This window comes from Oryctolagus cuniculus, chromosome 7 (genome assembly GCF_051225735.1).
Source record: "Oryctolagus cuniculus isolate XC-2025 breed Fujian yellow rabbit chromosome 7, ASM5122573v1, whole genome shotgun sequence".
In the NCBI taxonomy this organism is placed as follows: Eukaryota; Metazoa; Chordata; class Mammalia; order Lagomorpha; family Leporidae; genus Oryctolagus; species Oryctolagus cuniculus.
The window spans coordinates 143662774-143687699 of record NC_142873.1 but is presented as its reverse complement, the minus strand read 5'-3'; the positions used below and the strand labels follow the sequence as shown (position 1 = coordinate 143687699).

Here is a 24926-nt window from a genome sequence, read left to right as displayed (position 1 = left end):
GAAGCTTCTGGCTCCTGGCTTTGAATCGGTGCAGCTCCAGCTATTGCAGCCAACTGGGGAGTGAACCAGTGGATGGAAGACCTCTCTCTCTGCCTCTCCTTCTCTCTCTGTGTAACTCTGACTTTCAAGTAAATAAATAAATCTTTAAGTTAAAAGAAGAAAGAAAGATTGAGAGAACTATCTTCCATCTGCTGGTTTATTCCCCAAATGTCTGCAACAGCAGTGCAAGGCCAGGCCAAAGCCCAGAATTCAGGGACCCAAGTACTGGAGCCATCACCTGTGGCCTCCCAGGGTGTGCATCAGCAGGAAGCTGGAATCAAGAGCTGAGCAAGGACTTGAATCCAGGGACTTAGATATGGGATGTTGGCCTCACAAGTGGAATATTTTTTTTCTTTTTAAATATTTATTTATTTATTTGAAAGTCAGAGTTACACAGGGTAGAGGGGGAGAGAGAGAGAGAGAGAGAGAGAGAGAGAATCTTCCATCCGCTGGTTCATTTCCCAATTGGCCGCAATGGCTGGAGCTGTACCAATCCGAAGCCAGGAGCGAGGAGCTTCTTCCGGGTCTCCCATGCGGGTGCAGGGGCCCAAGGACTTGGGCCATCTTCTACTGCTTTCCCAGGCTATAGCAGAGAGCTGGATCAGAAGAGGAGCACCTGGACTCGAACTGGCGCCCATACAAGATGCCGGCACTGCAGGCAGCGGCTTTATCCTCTATGCCACAGCGCTGGCCCCACAGCAGCATCTTAATTGCTGCACTAAAGGCCTCCCCTCATTTTTTTTTCTTCATATTCAGAGCTGGACCCTTAAGACGTCAGCAGCAGACTTGGGACTGAGACCTGATGGGCTTTGTCCCTTCATTCTGTGCCTAGTGGAAATTTTAATTCCTTTCCCAAACATTTTTTAAAAAGATTTATTTATTTATTTGAAAGGCAGAGTTACAGAGAGAGAGGGAGAGAAATCTTCCATCTGCTGGTTCACTCCTTAAATGGCCACAACAGCAAGGGGCTGGGCCAGGCCAAAGCCAGGAGCCTGGAACTCTATCTGAGTCTCCCACGTGGGTGACAGGGGCCCAAGTACTGGGGTCATACTCCACTGCTTTCCCAGGAGCATTAGTAGGAAGCTGGATAGAAAGTGAGACAGCTGGTTCTGAAACTGGCATTCATATGGATGTTGGCATCGCAGGCAGCAGGTTAACTAGAACGCAGGCCCCCTCTTCCTAAACTTACTCATATTCCAGGGCTTATGTGGGCCCAGTGACTTTGGTCCTACTTCCTGCCTCCAGTGTGTTCTCGGTCTCTGCTCTGGAACCCCAGAGCTAGCACACCCTGGTGTTACCTGAGACCTGGGATTTATATGCTTTCCTCCATTTCCAGAAAAATCCAGACTCACCGGAAGCCATGTGTGTATTATAGACATTGCCAAGGTGCACAAGGAAGGAGGGGTATTAGTGATTGCTGGTGGGCACACCCCACCCCAGACGTGTCATTTCTAACTGACTGCCTGAGAGCAGACGCCCTGGGCTCAGACTTTCCACCTGTGGTGGTTGATCAAAATGTTACCTTAAAGAGAGACAATTCTCTCCCCAAGGAGTTGCTGCCATCTGTTGAGACAGCAATGCCTTTCATCTCGCTAGACACATTCATCTTTTTATTTTTTTTAAACAAAAATGGGCTCCTTCAACACAATCTCTAGGATGGCAGAGCTGATATTCTTTTTTTTTTTTTTTTGACAGGCAGAGTGGATAGTGAGAGAGAGAGAGACAGAGAGAAAGGTCTTCCTTTGCCGTTGGTTCACCCTCCAATGGCCGCCGCGGCCAGCACGCTGCGGCCGACGCACCGTGCTGATCCGATGGCAGGAGCCAGGTACTTATCCTGGTCTCCCATGGGGTGCAGGGCCCAAGCACTTGGGCCATCCTCCACTGCACTCCCTGGCCACAGCAGAGAGCTGGCCTGGAAGAGGGGCAACCGGGACAGAATCTGGCGCCCTGACCGGGACTAGAACCCGGTGTGCCGGCGCCACAAGGCAGAGGATTAGCCTAGTGAGCTGCGGCGCCGGCCCTGATATTTTTTCCATCTTTGGAAGAAAGAACCGAAGTGGAAGTCTTGACTGTTGCCTAAAAACCATGCCACCAACTCTGTCCCCGGCTCGGCCTCCAGGCCACACTGAGCTGTGCCCTTCAGAACATCTCTCATTCCTGTGTTTGGTGTGGTCTATCTGTCTTTCTATTTATTTATTCTCATTTTATTGAAAGGCAGAGAGACAGAGACACACAGACAGAACTTACATCCACTGGTTCAATCTCCAATTTCCAGTAGCAGCCAGGGCTGGGCCAGGTTGAAGCCAGGAGCCAGGAAATCAATCAGGGTCTCCGTTGTGGGTGGCAGGAACTCAAGTACCTGCTTCCTGGCAGGTGCATTAGCAGGAAGCTGGATCGTAAAGGAGCTAGGACTTCAACTAATACAGGATAAGGTAGCTGGGCTGGAGGCGGCAAACCACAAGGCCCTAGCCCATGTAATTCCATCCTATTTGTCTGCCAGAACACTCCTTTTCCCAGGATGCCTTATTTTCATCCAAGATCTGGGGAAGGGCCACCATGTAAATATGTATGTTAAACTCGCATGGAATTTTAAGGAGGTATCATAAATTTCCCAGGTGACTATACTACCTCATAAAAGGAGGTGCTCAGAGGTGCTTGCTCTCTTCCATCAGAGACAAGGATGAGAAGAGGTGCTCAGGGTGTTCCCCTCCCTTCCTTACCACCATCCCCTACCCTCTCTGGCCCACTCTAACGCCCACATGTGTGTGTATGTGTGTATGTGTATGTGTGTGTATGTATTTGCTTTCTTACCTTCTGAATAAATTTTCCTGTACTTAAGATGCTTTTTAAGTAAAAGGCAAGTACCTAGATTAATAAAAGCAGACCCTACTTCTTCTGCATCACAACTCGGCACTCTGATACTAGAAGTGGGTAGCCCCAACAGTGTCTTTTTTTTTTTTTTTTTTTTTGACAGGCAGAGTGGATAGTGAGAGAGAGAGAGAGACAGAGAGAAAGGTCTTCCTTTTGCCGTTGGTTCACCCTCCAATGGCCGCCACGGCTGGCGCGCTGTGGCCAGCGCACCGCGCTGATCTGAAGGCAGGAGCCAGATGCTTCTCCTGGTCTCCCATGCAGGTGCAGGGCCCAAGCACTTGGGCCATCCTCCACTGCCTTCCCGGGCCATAGCAGAGAGCTGGCCTGGAAGAGGGGCAACCGGGAAAGAATCCGGCGCCCTGACCGGGACTAGAACCTGGTGTGCCGGTGCCGCTAGGTGGAGGATTAGCCTATTGAGCCGCGGCGCGGGCTCCCAACAGTGTCTTAACTGCTGTGCCAAAGCCCCATCCCTAATGTGGTATTTCTTATTCTAGTTATTCAGAGAAACAGAATAGGATCTATGAACAGATAAAAATTTGATTTGCGGAATTAGTTCACCTGATTATGGAAGCAAACCCAACATCTGTACAGTGGACCAGTAGTCTGGAGACCCAGGGACAGGCCAATGTCTCCACTCATGCCTGGCATTGTTACAGAGTAGGCCCTGTTAAAGATTTATTTATTTTAAAGACAGAGTTATGATAAAGGAGAGAGAGAGAGAGAGAGAGAGAGAGAATGAATGAATATCCCCAAATGGCCATAAGGGACAGGGCTGAGACAGCCGGAAGCCAGGAACCTGGAGCTATATCCAGGTCTCCCACATGGGTACAGGAACCCAAGTACTTGGGCCATCTTCCACTTCTTTCCCAGCTGCATTAGCAGGGAGCTTGATCCAAAATGGAGCAGCTGGGGCTCAAACTGGCACTCTTATATTGGATTGGGATTCTGGGAACTACCACTTAACCCACTGTGTCACAATGCCCATAAAGGAGGTCCTTTGATAGAAGGGTTCACTCTCTGTGTGACCAGAAACATCTGAGAATTAATTTTTTATTTTTATTTTTTTACAAAAAGCAGGGCCTCACTATGTCTGCTTCAGGCATGAAGAAGCTAAGAGCCAGGCTGTGGCTCTGGTGTGGAGATTTGACCGGAATCCACTAACCCCATTATCAAATCATCACCCACGTCTACCCTCCAGCTCAACTTCCTGTTCCCGCTCCAGGCCCTGCCGTGAGTTCCCTACTCTGTGTTTCATCTGGAGCTGTCCCTGCTCCTAGCATGCACCTCCCTTCCTCTTCTATATTTCACTTGTTTATTTATTCATTCAACAAACATCTCTTAAGCACCTGCAAGGGTGCTATCTTTGTGCTGGGAACAAGGTGATGAGGAAGAGAGGTGAGATCCCTGCCCTCTGGAGCTTACATGCTAGTGTTGAGAAAATGCAAGCCAGTAAATGGACAAGATTAGAACCTCTGCTTGCATTAGAACATTGATTCACTCAACAAACATGTCATGAGAACCTGCTGTTGGCGTGACCAGTTGTCTGGCTTTCTGGGTTTCTGTGGTGAAGTAGGAGAGTCAGGGTGTGTGGTCACTTGATGTACTATGTGCCAGACTGAAAGTGAGTCCTGAGACTTTAGGAGCTGTGGGTAGTTGGACCCATCGTGGTGGCTGCAGAGAGGGAACGGAGGCACAGTGAGAAGCAGAGAGTGAGTCCCCTACATGATATTTTTGGTCCTAGAACATTTTTTTTTAATGTATTTTATTTTTTAAATGTTTGTTTATTTTCATGTGCTTGAAAGGCAAAGTGACAGAAACAGATCTTCTGACTGCTGGTTCATTCTCCAAATGTCTGCATCAATCAGGGTAGGGCCAGACTGAATCAGGAGCCCAGAACTCCATCTGGGTCTCCCATGGAGGTGGCAGGGACCCAAATACTTGGGCCGTCACCCGCTGCCTCTCAGGATGCAGTAGCAGGAAGTTGGACCTGAAGTGGAGGAGCCAGTCCCTGAACTGGTGCTCTGATACGGGATGCAGGTGGCCAAAGCGATGGCTTAATCTGCTGCACCCCAGCACCTGCCTCCCCTGTCCCCACCGAGCCTTCCTAGGGGCAGCCTACACCCCTGACTGTACATTCTCAGACATCCCTGCCCCCTCACCATGAATCTTCATTTTCTTCTTAACTGCAATGGGTTCTTTTTAAAAATATTTGTTTATTTATTTGAAGGACAGAGTGACAGAGAGAAAGGGAGAGACAGAGAGATCTTCCATATGCTTGCTCATTGCCCAGTGGCCACAAAAACCAGGGCTAGGCCAGGCTGAAACCGGGATCCAGGAGACACATCTGGGTCATCTTGATGGATAGCAGGGATCCAAGTACTTGTGCCATCTTCTGGTGCCCCCAGGGTGCACATTAGCAGGGAGCTGGATCGGAAGCAGAGCAGCTGGATCTCTGCTATAGGATGCCAGTGCCACAAATAGAGGCTTAACCCACTGCATCACAACGCTGGCCCCGTGGCAGTGGGTTAGTGTTACTTACACCCAGAGTCCTAACTGACAGAGACAATGTCCAAAAACAACTGTAACCTGGGAAGTGTAGTGCCTCACGGAGGTGTCTGCAGCCCAGGGTCCAGCTGCAGCCAGTGAGGAAGTGGCCTGTATGCTTGGCTATGTCCCCAGCACAGCCTTTCGCATCCATCTGAGTCAGTCTGTGGTCTTTGCCTCTCAAATTCCAGCAACAACAGCTCTCTCCCAACACTTACTGCTTCCTCCCTTACATCTTCCATGCCACCTGCTAGCCTGTGAAGTGTCACGTGTGGTCATCTTTGCATTTCTCCCATAGTGTCTAAAATGTCCTTTGTTTGGAAAATGCTTATAAGGGGCCTGATGTTCCCAGCAGAGTGTGAATATTCTTACTCATTGGTAAGAATCCCTGACACTGGTGTGGTACTGCAATCTATCAAGTGTTGTCAAGTTCATTATCATCACAGGGCATTCAGCTGTTCAGAATTTGGATGGCATTGCAGTCGATATTTGTTCTGTGCATAATTTATATGCTTGTGAAGTGAAGGTAAATCTTGAGGCTCAGATGAAGTGCATGGCCTGAGATCCCCAACTTGCACATCCAAGAACTGACCACAGTGCCTTACTTCCAGGCTGCAAATCTGTGTTCTCTGTGCCCTGCAGGATTCCAAGGGCAGAACATAAGCTGCTCACCCCTCCCTCAGGTCCCCAGTGATCTGATTCATGTCCTCTGGGCCGGTCTTGGCATTGTCCTGACTTCCTCGGGGAGAGCAGGACCCTGGTCACTCGGTTTGCCCATCTGGCCAAGTCACGCAAATTCAGCTCCCCAGAGCTGCTGTGGTTGCCATGGCACCTTCCCTGGGCTCCTCTCAGTGGAAACCTGGGGGCGAGCTGTTTTGAAGCAAACGGGGAAAACAGGAAAATTCTCCCACTGGTGTGGACACCTCACAAGAAGCCATCCTCTCTTCCAAATTCCTTTCAATGTCTCAGGTGGCTCCATGGAGTCCAATCCTTCCATTTTACAGGTGAGGAAACTGAGGCCCAGGGTACTTCGAGTAGCACAAAGAGTGTGTGTGTCTTGGCCAGGAGGGTGTCTGGAGTCAGAGAGGCCTGTGTGAATTGAGTGATGTGGGGTGGGCTCTTGAACCGGCCTGAGCCTGGGATTCCTTATTGCTACATAAACTGGGGGTCATTACTCTCTTTCCCTGAAGGGTGAAATGAAAGCATGGACATGACGTGCTTCACAAGTGCTTGGTGTGGAAGAGATGCAGTTGTCCAAGACTGCCAGGCCCAGTGTTGGGGAAAGTGCTACAGGAGTCTGACGACATAGGTTCTGACCTTGACCATGCTACTAACTTGCTGTGGGCCAGAGGTGGGTCCCTTTACCACCCTGAATCTCAGCATCTTTTCCCTTTTCTTTTAAACATATGTTTGTTTATTTTTCATATATTTGAAAGGCAGAGAGAGATCTTCCACCCACTGGTTTATTTCCCAAATGTCTTCAACAGTTGAGGCTGGGTCAGGCCCAAGCTAGGGTCCCACACAGGTGGCAAGGACCACCTGCTGCCTCTCAGGGTGCATATCAGCAGGAAGTCGGAATTAGAAGCAGAGCTGAGCCTTGAATTTACACGCTCTGGTTTGGATACAGACATTCCAGTGGCATCTTTTTTTTTTTTTTTCTTCTTTATCTGTTTTTTTCCCCAGTGGCATCTTAACTGCTGCACCAAATGCCCAACCCTCAGAATCTTTTTCTTCTAAAAAAATTTTATTTGAAAGTCAGAGCCACAGAGAAAGAAAGAGAGGTCTTCCATCCACTGATTCACACCCAAATGGCCACAACATCTGGGCCTGGGCCAGGATGAAGCCAGGAACCAGTAATTCCATTCAGGTCTCCCACATGGGTGAGAGGGGCCTAATACTTGGAACGTCATCCACTGCCTCCTGGGCACACTAGCAGAAGGTTGAATCTGAAGCAGAGCAGCCAGGACTCGAATTGGCACTCTGATATGGGATGTGGGCATTAATCCACTATGCCCAGTGCTCGCCCCTGCACCTTTTTCTATAAAAAGAGAGTGTGATCCAGGTAATGCCAAAGCTTTCTTTCTTTCTTCTTCTTCTTTTTTAAAGATTCATTTATTTATTTGAAAGGCAGAGTTACAGAGAGGCAGAGGCAGAGGTAGAGAGGTCTTCCATCCACTGGTTTACTCCCTAAATGGCTGCAACAGCTGCAACTGGGTAGATCAGGAGCCAGGAGCTTCTTCTGGGTCTCCCATGCATATGCAGGGGCTCAAGAACTTGGGCTATCCTCTACTGTTTTCCCAGGCCATAGCAGAGAGCTGGATCGGAAGAGGAGCAGCCAGCATTTGAACTGGCACCTGTATGGGATGGCAGCACTGCAGGTGGCGGCTTTACCTGCTGTGCCACAGCCCCGGTCCACCAAGCTTTCTTTTCATTTCTATAATTCTGTGCTTCTGGGGACAGCATGCTAATCCCAGGGTTCCTAAAGCCATGTTTGTTTCACCCCATCACCTGCCTCACTACCAGATTGACCCTGGAGCCCTACTAGGTGGCAAGTGAGTTCCCTGAACTCCAAGGTCCACAGAGAGAGAGGGAGAGAGGATTCCGAGGGCTGGGCCTCACCCAGAGGGCTGGCTCCGTGGTGACCACTCTGGGTCAGGACCAGGGGGAGGGGGAAGAAGGATGCCTTGGATGGAGTTCAGGACTTGACAGTGGGAGTACTCAGCTGACAAGGTCTACTGAAAGCTTTTAGAGCCCTCGGCCTCAGAATGCGGTGATGAGGGATGGTTGCTGAAGATGAAGGAGGAGGAGAGGGAGGTGAGTGGGTGGGCAGGACGATTCCAGCGGGGTAGGGGTAGGCGGTGGGCAGGGATGGGACCTGTTGGGGTGAGCGGGGAGCTGAAGGGGGCAGGCAGAGAAGGAAGGACTGATTTTCACCTAAGAACAATGACAGCTTGGGAGATGAAACAGGAGCAGGATGAGGATTTCCGGTCATGCTTGCTTACCTTTGGGCTGTTGGTTCACAGCCCCTGGGAGGCCAGCAGTGGAGGCACCCTGCACTATTCTCAGAGCCTGAAGAAGCCCCCCCTTCTGGCTGGGTCATACCTGATGGCCTGGCTGCTGGGCCCCATACCTCAGAGGCCCCTCACCTTCTGCCATAAGCCTCTGTGTATGGAGCTGCAGTTGACAGTGGGCTGGGGAGCTCTGAGCTCATCCACTCTCTCCTCCCAGCCATTGTCCCATTTCTGCTGCTGTCAACTCATCCTTAAAGTCTCTTCTAATCCAAACCCTCATCACTGTCCACATCACACAGACAGCAAACAAATCCTGCGACTTGACTCATGCAAGGACCCAGCTCAGGACGTGGCATGTGTCTCCAACAAGGGATAAATCCCAGGGATATGCTGGTCTTAAACTGGATTCACTTTGACCTGCAAGACATAGAGAGCAGAGTTGGTATAAACATGTCTGTTGTTCTTAATATTAGGCATGGTTATTGTTAGTAAGAGTACTAGCTAAGACAAGACTTTAGTTAATGCCTCCTATGTACCAGGCCCTGTAACGAGCTGTATATTTGCATTACTTCATTTATCTTCTTCATAATCTGATAAAATAAGTATTACTTTCACTGCTGCTTAATAGATGGGGAAATTGAGGCTTGAAAAAGTCACATGACTTGCATGTGGCCCACCCAGTGTTTAACCAGAGGTGGGGAAACTTTTTTCTGCTGAGGGCCATATGGATATATACCATCATTCATGGAACATACAAAATTATAACTTGAAAATTACCCTGCTATATATTTATTGAATTTCAAGTTCTGCCTGCAGTTGCCTCGGTAGGGCCACACTAATGATTTCCTGGTCCCTATATGGCCCACAGACTGGATGCTCTCCACCCCTGGTGAACCCAGAGCCCACTCTTCATCATGGAATTCCACCTCCCAGGCACCAAAGATATATTAGTGCCTATAAACCACATCCATTTATTCCTGTGCCACCCTTCGTGGGATGTAATCCACACACGAGCACATCCTTTAGGAACGCTGACCAGGAGTGACTTCAGTTAGAGGTCTTGAAGCTGGCAGACCAGAAGTGGTGTCTGGATCGGAAGTGGAGTAGCCGGAACTTGAACTTGAACTGGCACTCATATGGGATGCCAGTGCTGCAGTGTCTTTACCTGCTACACCTCAGTGCTGGCCCCACCATACATGCTTATTATTTCATGACTGCCGGATGGCTGCTACAGCACCAGGCATCATGGCGGCATCTCCTGGGTCAGGGACAAACAGTTTTCTCCTGATGCGACTTTGATATTTATTCTGGGGAAAAAAAAAAAAAGCTGCCAGCAGGTTTCTTGTTACACCTCACTGGCCACATATTTACTCCTATGCCAATCACTGCTGTAGAAAATATGCATTTAGGATGGATCCCGCTTAACAAGTGCTCCCAAACCCAGGGGCTCAAAACAACCACCGTTTGTCGTTATGAGGCTGTGGGTAGCTGGGTAGTTCTGCTGCTCTTAGGCTTGTCTGGCTTTTCTTGGCTCGGCTTACTCCTCTGGTGCCTGTGGTCAGCTGCTGGGGAAGCTGAGGGCTGGCTTGTCCAGGATGGTGACTGGGTCTCTCATCCATCAGGTTGGCTCAGGCTTGTTCCCATGGCAGCAACAGGGTTCCAAGAAATTGGGTTTGAGAATGTAAGGCCTCTTGAGACCCAGGCCCTGAGCCAACACAATGTCATTTCCATCCCATTCTACTGGGCAAAGCAAGTCATGCTTTGTCGCTGGTACGAGGGGTGGGGTGAGACTCTGCTGCTTGATGTGGGGGGGGGGCTGCCATGTTTCATTGCAAAGGGCACAGGCACGGAGTGGAGTGAGGTGTCGGGAGGGACCATTTTGCAACCCACACAGATTACCGTGGCTTATTTTGATCAGTTCATTCTCTGAGACAGGCATGGGCTCCCTTCCCCAGATCAAGGGAATGCCAATATGCCCTGATCAGCGGGATAGTGTTGTAGGGAATGGGGTGGGGGGAGTACCACTATTGTGGGACAGGGGCTGAGCTCAGGCCCAAAGAGCCGTAGGGAGACTGTGCAGCTGCAGTTTCTCTAAGTCACCGTCTCTCTTCTGGAAAGGACGCTTTGCATCTGCCTCCTGCTAGACCCTGTGATGGGTCCTCTAGCAGGCATACGCATTTCCTCCGTGACGCTCAACTGCAAAAATGAATTTAAAAGACCAAATGAACTCTGCCTCTGCCCCATCCCTTGCAAGGCTGGGAAGTTAGTCTCAGTCATTGGAGAGTGGGGTCTGTGTGTGTGTGTGCTGCAGGGGTTCTAGTCCTCTGCTCACTTGAGGTTTACATGGTCCAGGAAATATGGGGCAAAAAGCGTTGCCATTTGGTTCAGCACAGTCATCTCCGAGGGGCTTTGCCCAGGCTCCAGGGTCCACTCAAAAGGATGAGACTGCCTCTCTCCCTCGATGCGTAACAGACTTCCCCAGGTGCTTATCACCCACCCGGGTTCACTCTGTCCTCTGCTTGTCAGGAAACCCATCTGTGTGTCCTGCCTTGGACCACGTTCCCTCGTCAACTTCAATCCCTCACCAGGACGGGATGATCCTCATGGAATCCTGGCCCTGCCTCTGCTTCCAGCACACAGACGTGCCCCAGGGAGCAATGTGTGATATGAACAAATCTGAGGGAGCAGGGGAGGAAGTGACAGCTCAGCTGACACCCGATGGTGGTGTTGGAGTGGGTTAGGGGAGGAAGGGGCCAGGGAGGGATAGTGTTCCAAGCAGAGGAGCCAGCACCAGGGACTCTAAAGTCGTCCCCATCTTATGACTGAAAATGCACGTATGAAGCTCACAGAAGTTAAGTAACTCCCCAGCGTCATGCAACCAGTAAGTGGCTCAGCTGGAGTTTCAAATCCTGCACTGTAATGCTGAAGCCTAAACCTGGAGGTGAGAGAAGTAAATGACTTGGAGAGCCACAAGGAATTCCTTTTGGCTGGAACATCATGTGGGGAGGGGACAGGAGGCCGGAGCTGGGGGCAGAGAGGTGGGGGGAGGCAGAGAGAGAAGTGAGAGCATGGGGCACCCTGTAGCTGTGGCATCACCGCTGGAGGGCAGCAAGGGTGGGTCCAGGGAGATCATTCCAGGGACCCTCTTGGTGGTTTCAGCCAGAACTGATGAGGATGGAGGTAAGAATAAAATATAATGGCAAGATTCATGGGTTATAAAGGAAGAATGGTGGTCAGGACTTGATTGCTGAGAGAGAGAGAGAGAGAGAGAGAGAGAGAGAGAGAGAGAGAGAGAGAATGATTCTCAGGTTTCTAGCTCCAGCAGCTAGATGGATGGTTCCCATCCTATTTCTTTCACTGATTTGCTATGGGTCCTTGGGGACCTCACCCAGGCTCTCTGGTTGTCTGGCTTCCTAGCTATAAAATGAACACAATGAAACCTGACCTCCCCAAGTATCCGGATGGTGTCAAGATAAGATGAAATCATCAATCTGGAAGTGCTCTGGAGAGTCAAAGAGTACTTTGCAAACGCAAGTGGTTATTATTTTATGGTTACCTTTATGTCTGCCCCTCCCAGGGCTTGCAGATGGAGCTGGATGGCCCAGGGAGCTGCTGGGAGGGAGGCGGCCCTGTAGTTCCCATCAGGCAGATCTGTCTCTTTGGCAGGTGGGAGCCACATGCCCACGTACTAAATTGTTAATAGCTTCCCCGGAGAGTTCCTTTCTCTCTGACTCCTCAGTGATTTCTGTTTCTCTACCGCTGCCGCCTTCTGATGCCCTGGGTTGGCCCAGGATTTTCCACCCACTTTTGTTTTTGTTTCCCCCCTGAAGTCAGGGATGGGGACAACCCCAAGCAGAGCCCAGCTGGGGAGCATTGTGTCAGATTTCCTGCACTCCACCAAGCATAGGCACCGGCTCACAATCTCCAGCTCCAAGTGACTCCTTGCCCTCCACAGTGGGAGGAAACTGTCAAACAGATGGTGGCTTTGGGGACAGCATAGTGTAGCAGTCAGGAGACGGCTGTTTGGAGTCCCACAGCCCTGGTCTGGCTGTTTGGCTCTGGGTGGGGCAGGCCACCGAAACTCTGTGATGTGGGATAATAATAATGGCAGCAGCGCACGCCTGGAGGACTGGTTGAGGATGACCTGAAATGATCCACAAAGCGCCTGGCCCAGGGCAAGCTCCCCATAATCGGCAGCCAGCAGGTTCATAGCTACATGAATGAGACTGCCTTGTAAAGCCAAACAGACAACTCTCACCTCCTTGTAAGAGTTAATTTACTTCAAAACACAGTCGCCCCTCAGCCTATACAGGGGACTGGTTCCAGGACCCCCTCAGAACCAAAATCCACAGAGGCTCAAGTCCCTTACATAATGTGCACAGTTTTTAGGGGCTGGCCTTGTGGCACAGTGGGTTAAGCCACAGCTTGTGACACTGGCATCCAATATTGCAGCGCCAGTTCTTGGCCTAGCAGCTGCTTTGCTTCCAATCAAGCATCCTGCTAACATGCCTGGGAAGGCAACAGAAGATGGCCCAAGTACTTGTGTTGTGGGAGAAGTAGGCTTTGATTTTTATCCAGGTCCTTGCCTTTTATTTAAAAGGCATTTTAAGTACAGGCACATATGCGGTGCACAAAGTGATAACATTTATTTAAAAGGTAAGAAAGCAAACACACACACACACACACACGGGCATAGCTGAGGAGTGGAGTGGGAGAAAAGAGGGGAGAGCAGAGAGGAAGACAGGGGCAGCTAAGCACCTCCTTTCATTGGTCTCCGAAGGAAGAGGGGGTGAGAACCTCCCAGCACCTTCTTTTGAGGTAATGTGGTCACCTATGTACATGTGACTTTCTCCCCAGGTCCTGGATGAATATAAGGTATCCTGGGAAGGGGAGTGTTCTGACAGGTAGGATAGAATTACATGGGGACAGGGCCTTGTGACTGGTGACCTCCGGCTCAGCTAGCTACCTTGTCCCATATCACTTGGACCTCTGCCTCCCACGTTGGAGACCCCAGTGCAGTTCCAGGCTTCTGGCTTCTGCCTGACCCAGCCCCAGCCCCAGCTATTGCAGCCATTTGGGGATGGAAGATCTGTTTTTTATTTTCTCTCTCTCTTTCAGATAAATCTTTTTTTAAAAAAAGTGGTTTTGTGGAGGAAGTGATATTTAAGTGAAAACTTGTAGAATCAGTAGCAGTTAGCCTAGGGAAGTGGCTGAGTCTTCCAAGTGGAAGAAATGGAAGGTGCAAATGTCCTAAGGTAGAAAAAAAATTTTTTTTTGGTTTGTTGGAGGATTAGGGAGGAAGCTAGAACTCCAAATAAGTAGCTCTCCTCCTTCTTATCTCAATTTCTCTCCCCTGGCACTAGAAAAGTCTCTGAGGACCAGACCCTTTGGAACAGGGGAGAGAGTTCGGCAACATATGTGACCGCAGCATAAACTTCCATCTGATGAGTTCTCAGATATTGGATGGAGAAGCCTTGGAGTGGAGGATTTGCTGTAACAGGTAGAGGGGCTTGGACAGCAGCTGAGTGAGGTGGAGAGAGTGGAGAAGAGGATAGACTTGGGAATTCTTCTTTGTTCTTTCTGGAAAGAGGACACGCTTACACACAGGTTGATGACTTGAGCCAGAGGGTGGAGTGAACGAGTGGTCCTTACCCCACAAGCCAAGAGCATTGTCTCAGAGCCCAGAGCTAGAAGTCCAATGCACCAAAGTATTGGTGCATGGATAAAGTGCTTATCACAGGCCCTGGAACAGAGTAAAGCTTAGTAACGAGAATGTTCCAGAAAGGTATCCAGAGAGGATGGCTCTGGATCCAGGCTGCTCAGGCTGGGGAAGGAGTGTGGAAGGATGAGTTAGCCAGGTGCTCATGTAGCAGCCGGAGGGAGCCTTAAGGTGGTCTTTAAGACCCTGCACACCTCCTCACCAGTTCTCCCAGGACTGACTTCCTGGCTTCCTTTCAGGTCCTCTGACCACAGCACCTTGGCCCTGTGTGGTTCTTCTGTCTGGCAAGCTCTTCCTTAAGTTAGTTCTCCCCCCAGACTTCACACCTGGCCTCAAGTGTCACTCCACAGGGCAGGTGTCAGGGCCTCCAGGTTTTACACTCTGCAGCTTTTCTCTGTTGGTGCCTGTCTTCACTGGTGTGGTGTTAGGGCTGCTATCCCTGCCCCCACTGGGCCGTGAGCCCCAGGAAGCAGAGGCTGCAACTAGCTTTATGTACTGGCAACAGTACTCAGGTCTTCTGTTAGGCGCCCTGGGGATGCTTGCTGAGTGAGTACGTAGGGTGGGAGGAGAGCAAGGATGACCACGGTCACTTGTGGAGCGCTCACTGTGCCTGGCGCTGACCTACGTTCCTGTTTCGTACCCTCTTCCTTTCTCCAGCAACCCTATCAGGTGGCTGAGCTAGCTCCCGCATTTCACCGACAAAGAGCATGAAGTTGAGAGAGGTTAAGGGACTTGCCCAAGGTCACTCTGTGCAAGGGCGGGAAACAGGATTCACATTCAGGTCCTTTTGGCTCCAAAACGTCCCAGGGTTGGGGAGGGGCGCGCACACCCCCACGGAGCCTGACTGGGGACGGGGGCCAGAGGCCTCCCTGGCGTGGCTTGCCGGTGTTGCAGCATCCGCCCCCGCTCGCGGGCGCAGACTGGCGGCCGCCTCCAGGCCACGTGGTGCGAACGGCGGGCGCGTCCGAGGATCCCGCAGCGGTTCCCGGCTCACAGCGCTCCCGGCGAGGATAGCGGGTGGAAGCCGGGGGTAGAGCCCCTGCTGGCGGCGAGGCACAGAGAAAGCGGAGCGCTCGGGGCGCTGCAGCCGGCGGCGTCGGGGCAGCGGCCTCGGCTGTTCGCGCGTCCCTTGCTCCAGGTCCCTGCGCCCAGGGCGCACGGTGGAGAGGGACGCGGCGCGGGCCACCCGGCCGCCATGGAGCCGGCCCCCTCCGCCGGCGCCGAGCAGCAGCCCGCGCTCCTCGCCAACGCTTCGGACGCCTACCCCAGCGCCTTCCCCAGCGCGGGCACCAATGCGTCGGGGCCACCGGGCGCACGAAGCGCCTCGTCTCTCGCCCTGGCCATCGCCATCACCGCGCTCTACTCGGCGGTATGCGCCGTGGGGCTGCTGGGCAACGTGCTTGTCATGTTCGGGATCGTGAGGTGAGTCCGCTGCGGGCAGGCTGGCGCTGCGGGGCTGGGGTCTACTGACTTGGGGCCGTGCCCGGGACCTCCCTTGGTCTCAGCACTTCCTGCAGGGGCGACCGGGGGCGCAGCGGAGAGCGGGACGCGGGGCTCCGTGTCCGCGTGTATGCACGCGAACCTGCCGGCCCCGCGCTTAACCAGGTACCGTGCGGTCATCTGTGGGCATCCCCTTGCTGCCGCATCAGGGCTGTGGGACAGTTTGGCAACAGTTTTGTGTGTCTGGCGTGGTGTTAGCAAGGGAGATTGTGACAGTACAGGTGTCTATCTGGTCCCCTGAAGCCTCCTAGGGGTGGGCGGGGATGTTCTCAGGGGCTGTGGGCCTCTGGGGAGCCAGCTCGCCGTGGGTATCGTGGGAGTGGAGGGTCAGGAGTGTTGCGTGTGCCTGCACCGTGCTGCAGGGACGCTTGCCGGGTCATATTGGACATCCTTAGGTTGGTTTGTGCTTGTCCCAAACCATCTGTTTGTGATTGTGTTAGAGAAAGTGACCATGTGACTGTTGCTTCTCCTCAGCCCCCCCCCCCCCCAAGCCCCAGGGGAGCATCCAAAGTGGCTGTGGTCACCCGCGTTTGTGCAGCTGGATGTGTGTTTGCCAGCAGGGTGTTGTGTGTTGTGGATGCAGTGGACAATGGCTGTGGTGCCCAGTGGCTCCTCTGCTCCCTTCCCCAGGGGCCATCTGCTCAGGAACCCTGGTTCTGCTGCAGAGAGACTTCCACCCTTCCCTCAGCCGCCGGCTCCGGGTTTCTCTCTCCTCCCTGAATCAGGGGTCTGTTCTCCCACTGCAGGCAGGAGTGGTATATTTGGGCTGCAGCTGGGTGTGTGCTCCCACCCTAGGGAGTGAGGTTGGTGTCTGTGGATAGTGCTGCTTGCTCCTCAGCCTAAACCAGCATCAGCGCACCCCAGAGTAGCTCTCCCGACACAGCCCTGCCAGCTCGAGCGAAAAGGGTTGAAAGGAAACCTCCATCCTTACAACAGCAAAGACTTTACTGTTGGTTGGGAATGGGTCCTCCATGCTGGTTGACCTAGGACCCTGTCCTGAACCTCTCTGGGCTGTGGTATCACCAGGCAGAGCAGAGGGCAGAACACAGACTCAGAGGTCCGAGAGGCTGTGGCTTCAGCCCAGTCACTGTTGCTGGGCACCATTCCCCAGGTCCCACCTCCCATCTGCCTCAATTTCCCCGCATGAAGACTAGAGACCCAATCTCCTCTATTGGGGAACAGGATTTCCACATATGGGTCTGTGAGGGGCAGGACACGTGGGTTGGAGCACTGGATGGGAGGTGTGGGTGTCAGGTGGCTTTGTCATTGGTGATCTCCAGGGCATCTGTGCTCCTGGGAAAGGATGCAGGGTTCGAGAATTTCCTGTGCTTTCGATGACTCATCACCGGCTACGGTGGGAAAACTCCCCCAAGCACAGGCAGGATTGATCTTGGCTTTGTGTTGTCGGGGATTCTTTCCCCCTTATGGCTTAGAGAGGGCCGACCTGGATGTTAATCCTCGCGCTGCTGGGAGCTGACTCCATGTCTTGAGCAAATCAATGATCATCTTTGAGCCTCAGTTTCTTCATCTATGGAATGGGGCAGTAGAACCTTCTTCAGTAGGGTGGTTGCGAGGTGTCAGTACAGAGTGCTAATATGATGCAGCTGGCCCTGTGCCTGCACCTCATACATGGAAGCTGTCCGTATAATGAAGAGGAGTGATCTTCCAGATCCTACACAATCCAGTGCTGATTAAAGGAAGCCATGGGTGGGCATCTCTTGTCCTAAGGTGGGCTGCGATTCCGAGACTTTCTGAGAATTCCAGGTTCCTGGCACACAGTGTCTCCAGGGAAGCTCCAGGTGTTCCAGTCCAGGAAAAGCTGAGCTGCAGCGTGTTCCCACTCCAGCCTGCTCCCCAGAGCCTTCTGGCTGGTGGGCTGAGGAGCGCAGCTTCCCAACTAACACTGAGCAAGGGCCTCTGGCTTCCCACTGTCCACTCTGGGCAGGCGCCGGGCTCAGCCTGCTAGGTGCGTTCCCAGCTGCCCTTCTGGAAATCGCACTGGGGATGTATGCAGATGGCGTAGCTGGCCCCCGGAGGCCCCTGGCCAGCCATCTGCTGATAGCTGTGTCTTGGTCTGAGTGACTTGATCCTCACTTCCACAGCCCTGTGGGCTGGGCGTTGGAATCACCATTACCATCATCATCATCATCATCATCACCTTTGTTGTAAAACAAAATGAGGAATCTGCAGCTCAAAGAGAGGCAAGGTGACTTATTTCACTAAGGAACCACAGCAGCACCAGATGTCTGTTAGGTTTAGAGCTCTGGGCTTGTGCCTCCAAGTCCAGAATATTGTCTGGAGCTGGTCAGGGTAGGGGACAGCCAAAACATTGCATGAAAGGAGTCACAATCCTGTCCTTTTTGTCCCAGGATCCTCAGAGATGGTGGAGGCCTAAGGACTGACTAGCCATCATTCTGCCCATGTATTTTTTTTTTTAAAGATTTATTTATTTTACTTGAAAGAGCTACACAGAAAGAGAAGGAGAGACAGAAAGAAAGAGAGAGAGGGAGAGAGAGGTCTTCCATCAGCTGATTCACTCCCCAAGTGGCTTCAATGACCGGAGCTGTGCTGATCCGAAGCCAGGAGCCAGGAGCTTCTTCTAGGTCTCCCACGCAGGTGCAGGGACTCAAGGACTTGGGCCATCTTCTACTGCTTTCCCAGGTTATAGCAGAGAGCCAGATTGGAAGTGGAGCAGCCGGATCTCGAACCAGCGCCCATATGGGATGCCGGCACTGCAGGTGGTGGCTTTACCCACTATACCACAGCGCCAGCCCCACAGCACATGTTTTTTAAGATGCTGTCCTTGGGGGATAGAGAGTCATGGGGACTGGCACTTGGTCCTTCCCCACTGAGAGGAGGCTGAAGACAAGGCAGCTGCCTGGGGCTTGGCTTCCACTGGAAAAATCCCAAGAGCAGTGGTGGAAGGTGGTTCAGGGTAGAGAAAAGCCCTGGTCTCCTCAGGGCCCCAAGAAACCCACTCATCCTTCTGCATGTGCTAGAAGGGCACCTGGGAGTTGAGCTCTTAGCAACAGCACATGGTGCTTGGGAATGAGGCTTCTGTGTAGGTGAGCAGGATTTCTTGGGATGCCTGGTCCCAAGGGCAGAGCATCACCCCCTGCTCCTGCAGTGTGCATCTGGCCAGCGTGGTGATGTGGTGCTGGCCTTGGGGATGCCCTAGGCCTCAGAGCAGGTGCTGGATCGTCCCTCCTTCTGGGCAGAGTCCATGTTGTCAGCTGGGCTGGTGTCTTAGACAGTACCTGCTGGGTAGAGTGGAGTATGAAGGGCTTAGCAGACCCCTCCTCTCTGACAGGTGATCCCTTGTTTCCTCTCTGTGGCCTAGAACTAACTGGTTTGCATGATCCAGAATCCAGAATCCAGGCAGGTGAACAGAGATAGCCCCTTTCCCCTGGCCTCTTGTCTGTTCCGCAGCCTTCTGCCTCCGCCTCTCCCTGATCCTGGTTTCAGTAGGTGTGCAACCTTCTGTGTCTGCACAGCCCCCTGGCACCCCAGCGTCTTCCTAGCCCCAGCCTGCTTCCCTGTGCTGTTTGGGGCTGTGTGTGTCTCCGCCCCTTGATCTCTCCTGAGCCCGTGTCTCTTCTGACGTCTCCTGTATCCAGAGCCAGCTCCACACCTGCGGACATCTTCAGCTCATCGATTGCCTCTCTGCATCCCAGGCTCTCCATCCCTGGGGTGTGAACAGCATCCATCTGAGAGGTACCTTTGGTGAGGCACCGAGTTTTCCCTCCTGTCTGAGGGGACTGCAGCAGGGTGGAGAGGTGAAGCCAGGCAGCCAGGGCTGGGGCCGGCTCACAACAGACGAATGTGGGTGCTGCTTGTCCCTTCGCCCACTGCCCAAGTAGCAAAGAAAGGTATTCAAGGGTCAACTTTGAAGAATTGGGAGTAGAGTCTCTGTATTTTTTTTTTAATTAAAATTTACTTAACTTGAAAGGCAGAGAAATAGAGATCTTCCATCTACTGGTTCACTCCAGATGCCCACAACAGCCATGCCAAAGCCAGGAGCCAAATCAGTCTGAGTCTCTCCCGTGGATGGCATGGACCCAAGTTCTTGAGCCATCATTATCTGCTGCCTCCTAGAGTATGCTCAGTAAGAAACTAGACTGGAAGCAGAGGAGCCAGAGCTTCAGCCAGACATTCTTGTAATGGAGCGTCCTAAGCAGTGTCTTAACCCCTGAGCCAAACACTCACCCCACCTCCGTCTTGTTTGGGGGAGCCCAGCCTGTGCTCCTTGCCTGTTTGTCTCCCTTCCCTCTTTTGCCCAGGTTGACCTAGGGCCTCTAGGCCAGGAGAAATTCCAGTGCAGTGACAGTACCATGGCAAAGGTCACAGCTTGGGGTCAGATGGGACCCATTTGAAAATGTGGGGGTGATCCTGACAGGTTATTGGGAAGAGTAAATGAGATCACACATGTCAGTCCTGTAGCAAGGCCTTCGTGTGTGCTGGGCGCTGTGACTAAACAGCACTCCTACCGCTGCTGCAGGTGGCCATCCAGGTCTGATTGTCTACATTTCCCACCTTGGGCCTTGTCCCAGGCCCCACTTGGGCTGCACATTTACTCATTCAAGAAGCATTGGCTGACTTTGGACCTTGCCAGTCAGTCCAGCCTCAGTTCCCGCCACGCAGGCTCTCAGAGTAAGCCTCAGCCCAGCCTCTGGCCCTTGCTGCAACTCCAGGGACAGGGGTATCTTCCTGGGGCCATGGGAGTCCTGAGGGGCGGGACATTCCAGGCAGAGAGAACAGCATGAGCAATGGTGGGGATGTTCTGGTGGGGGATAGGGAGACTCAGCACAGCTGAGCTGAGCTACCAGGGACTGTGGGATGGAGAGGTTGCAGGGACAAAAGTGGGTGTCCTCACTGTGGTTGCCAAAACACCTCCTGCGTGCTGAGCTTCAGCAGGGCCTGGGAGCACTGATGAGTCTGCCTGCATCGTCCTTGCCTTCCAGGCTTCCTGAGAAGGCACAGGTGCTCAAGGAACTCCATGGACCAGTCCCAGGTAACTGGAGGGAGTCGTCTTGCTGGGAAGGCGCAACCAGAGGCTGGAGGAGGGCCTGAGCCAGGCCAGTATGGCTGCGTGGAGGGACAAAGGTTGCTCAGGCTCTGGCTGTCAGGCTGGGCATGGGAGCTGAAGCTGGTCGAGTCTCTGGGACTTACAGTATGGCCAGCTTTGGCGAGCTTTGGGTTACATGTCACGGGGAAGAGGATTTGGGAACAATCTATGCAGGACGCATCTGGTGTGGGTGTCAGCGGGGTGGACTGGATGGGGACGGGTTCGGTGTGGCTCAGGACAGTGGAAAGAGAGCTGTGGGACCCTGGACGGGTCATTGACACCTTGGCCTCAGTTCTGTGTCTGAGGTGGGATGCGATGGACCTGAGAAGAAGGCGGGAGGCTCTGCCTGAGGACGCTGGGGAACCTGAGCAGGATATGCAAACGTAGCAGAGGCCGTGTTCCCCTTCCCCGGGCCCTCCCACGCTTGCCCTGGAGCCTGCTATTCCCTAGTCTCAGGCTCATTCCCTGGGCAGAATGTGTGACTCATGGAGGAGCCACGAGGACTCTGAGGAGCCTCTTCCTGAGCCATGAGCCAGTGGCTTCTCCAAGCTGCACCACAGGCCCTGCAACAGGGCCTGCAGGTCCTCATTTACAGGCGAGGTTGCGAGGCTCGGAGGGAGCAGGTGCCTCTGACAGCCCAGACTCAACCCCTGGTCTTTTTTTTTTTTTTTTTTCCAAATATTTATTTATTTGAAAGGCAGAATTTCAGAGAGGCAGAAAAGAAAAGAAAGAGGGAAGAAAGGCCAGGAGCTTCTTCCAGGTCGTCCATGTGGATGCAGGGGCCCGAGGACTTGGGCCATCTTCCACTGCCTTCACTCCTGATCTTTTTGACTGCAAAACCACTGCACACCCACTGTGCCCCTGCTGTTGGGAGACATGGGGGGATGGAGGTGAGAGCTGGGCGTGCTGCAGCTGCCGTTTACTCAGAGTGAGCTTGAGCAGTCCATATGCATCCTCTCTGAGCCTTGGTTTTCTCATCTGTGAAACGGGAGCAGCAACAGGTTACAAGCGAGCATGAGGAGCTGCCAGGGTGTGACATGCAGGGTCACAGCACAGAGCCAGGTGTAAGGGTGCCGGCCCTGTTTCCTGTCATGACAGCTGTTTAGACAACAAGGCGGACTTTCTTCTCTTTCATTCGCTGAATGTTGAGCCCCAGAGGAACCAGAATTATTGGGTGAATGCTAGAGAGAAACTGTATCAGCTCAGTACTAGAAATTTTCTTTTTCAGTAAAGATAACATAGTAGTTCTTTCAGGAACTATGAGCAGTTAAAGCAGAGAAAGATGTTATCCATAATCCTAGCACAACCAGAAAAGCTCTGTCATTTTGATGTCTTTCCTTTCCATCTCTTCCTTTCCATCTCTTTTTCTGCCTCTCTCTTTCTCTCAAAATATGTTTTAATAAAATCAGGATCACATGTTGAAGTCATGAGCACACTTTATATAATATTTTATAAGAAGCATTACATCATGAGCATGATCTCAAGCTATCAGATGTTCATTTTTGAAAAAAAAGATTTATTGGGGTTGGCACTGTGGCGCAGCAGGTTAAAGCCCTAGCGTGCAGAACCAACATCCCATATGGGCACTGGTTCGAGTCCTGGCTGCTCTACTTCCGATCCAGCTCCCTGTTAATGGCCCTGGGAAGGCAGTACAGGATGGCCCAGATTCTTGGGCCCCTGCACGCATGTGGGAGACCCAGAAGAAGCTCCTGGCTCCTGGCTTTGGATCAGCTCATCTCCAGCCTTTGCAGCCATTAGGGGAGTGACCCAGAGGTTGGAAGACCTCTCTTTCTCTCTCTGTCTACCTCTGTCTGTAACTCTGTCTTTCAAATAAAGAAAGTAAATCTTGAGAGAGAGAGAGAGAGAGAGAGAGAGAGAGAGAGATTTATGTGAAAGGCAGAGTAACAGAGAAAGAAGGAGAGGCAAAAAGAGAAAAAGGTCTTCTATCTGTAGGTTTACTCCCTGAAAAGGACTGCAATGGCAGGGGCTGGGCCAGGCTGAAGCCAGCAGACTGGAACTCCATTTGGGTCTCCCATGTGGGTGGCAGGGGCCCAAGTACTTGGTCCTTCTGGTCCATCTTCCTCTGCTTTCCCAGGTGCATTAACAGGGAGCTAGATCAGAAGCAGAGCAGTCGAGACTTGAACCAGCGCTCTGATATGAGATACCAGTGTCAGAGGCGGGAGCTTAACCCCCTGTGCCATAACAGTACCCCCTGCATTATTTCTATGTGGAATTTTCCCACAGTCAAAGCTTTCCAAGAAGACATGGCTGCTGTGTCATGTAGGGAGCTTCTCGTCACTGAAGGTATGCAAGCCGAAGCTGGAAAACCAGGCGGGTAGAAGTTTGGCACCAGAGATTCAGGTGGAGAAAAGATAGGACAAACATTAATTGCAGGGCCCTGTCACCACAGCCGAGATTCAAAGAAGAAAGGTTCTCCGATGTTGCCATCTGGGCTCCTGCCGCCCCTCCCTGGCAGATGCCTGGACTTTGAGAGACGGGGGCTGTGCCAGGGCAAAGCCTGACTTCATTAACCTCAGAATCCCGGGACCTCGAAATCAAATTGGCTGCCCGGACATCACAACACGCACAGGAAGAGGGATCATGGTGGGGTAGAACAGAAAGCCTGGCTTAAATTAGCAATTTACCATCATCAGTCTGTAGCGGCCCCATTACCAGCTGTGGGTGTGGGGTAGGCCAGGGCGTCTGGGCTGTCTTCTATTGATTTATGGCTCCCAGAGCAGCTGCACAAATCAGCGGCTTTGTCTCTGTCCAGGAAGGAGGTATGCGGGAAGATTCCTGCTTTCTGGAGCTTTCGTGGTCTCTCTCTCTCTCTCTCTTTTTTTTTTTTTGACAGGCAGAATGGACAGTGAGAGAGACAGAGAGAAAGGTCTTCCTTTTTGCCATTGGTTCACCCTCCAATGGCCGCCGCGGCCGGTGCGCTGTGGCCGGCGCATCGCGCTGATCCGAAGGCAGGAGCCAGGTGCTTCTCCTGGTCTTCCATGAGGGTGCAGGGCCCAAGCACTTGGGCCATCCTCCACTGCACTCCTGTGCCATAGCAGAGGGCTGGCCTGGAAGAGGGGCAACTGGGACAGAATCTGGCGCCCCGACCGGGACTAGGCTAATCCTCCACCTTGCGGCGTCGGCACACCGGGTTCTAGTCCCGGTCGGGGCGCCGGATTCTGTCCCGGTTGCCCCCCTTCCAGGCCAGCTCTCTGCTGTGGCCCGGGAGTGCAGTGGAGGATGGCCCAAGTGCTTGGGCCCTGCACCCCATGGGAGACCAGGATAAGTACCTGGCTCCTGCCATCGGATCAGAGCGGTGCGCCGGCTGTGGTGGCCATTGGAGGGTGAACCAACGGCAAAAAGGAAAAATGCACAAAAATTTGAGATCTGTGCATAATTATTTCATGATTTGCATTTTCTGTGAACTTTTTTTTTAAACAATTTTTAAAAAAAGATTTATGTATTTATTTGAAGGGCAGAGTTAACAGAGAGAGAGGGAGAGACAGAGAGAGTTCTTCTATCTGCTGGTTCATTCCCCAAACGGCTGCAACAGCCAGAGCTGGGCCAATCTGAAGCCAGGAGCCAGGAGCTTCTTCTGGGTTTCCCATATGGGCATGGGGCCCAAGCACTTGGGCCATCTTCCACCACTTTCCCAGGTGCATTAGCAGAGAGCTGGATCAGAAATGGAGCAGCCAGGACTTGAACCGGCACCCATATGGGATGCCACAGGTGGCAGCTTTACTATACCACAACACTGGCCCCTTTGGTGAACTTTTTTAAGGACCCCCCTCCCCCAGGGGCCAATGCTGTGGCGTAGCAGGTAAAGCTGCCGCCTGGAGTGCCGGCATCCCATATGGGCATTGGTTTGAGATGTGGCTGTTCTACTTCCAATCCAGCTCTCTGCTATGGGCTGGGAAGGCAGTAGAAGATGGCCCAAGTCCTTGGGCCCCTGAACTCATGTGGGAAACCCGGAAGAAGCTCCTGGCGCCTGGTTTCGGATCAGCCCAGCTCTGGCCATTGCGGCCATTTGGGGAGAGAACCAGTGGATAGAAGACTTTCTTTCTCTCTCTCTCTCTCTCTCTCTCTCTCTCTCTCTCTGCCTCTGCCTCTCTATTAAGTCTGCCTTTCAAATATAAATAAATAAATCTTTAAAAAAAGACCCCCCCATATGCATGGA

The 24926-nt window shown here is 52.4% G+C and overlaps 1 protein-coding gene across 2 annotated transcripts in view; it reads left to right on the top strand.

Annotated features, from left to right (window-relative positions):
- OPRD1 (opioid receptor delta 1) overlaps positions 1-24926 on the top strand; it is an 83970-nt gene that overhangs the window by 29087 nt on the left and 29957 nt on the right. Inside the window, exon 1 of one of the 2 annotated variants that reach the window (XM_002716071.6) lies at positions 15163-15606. The exons of the other annotated variant lie outside the window; for it this stretch is intronic. Coding sequence (XP_002716117.2) covers positions 15380-15606 — 227 coding nt within the window. The 5' untranslated portion in view covers positions 15163-15379. Of the gene's footprint in view, positions 1-15162; positions 15607-24926 lie in introns of those variants that run through there. 2 annotated transcript variants of the gene reach the window in all.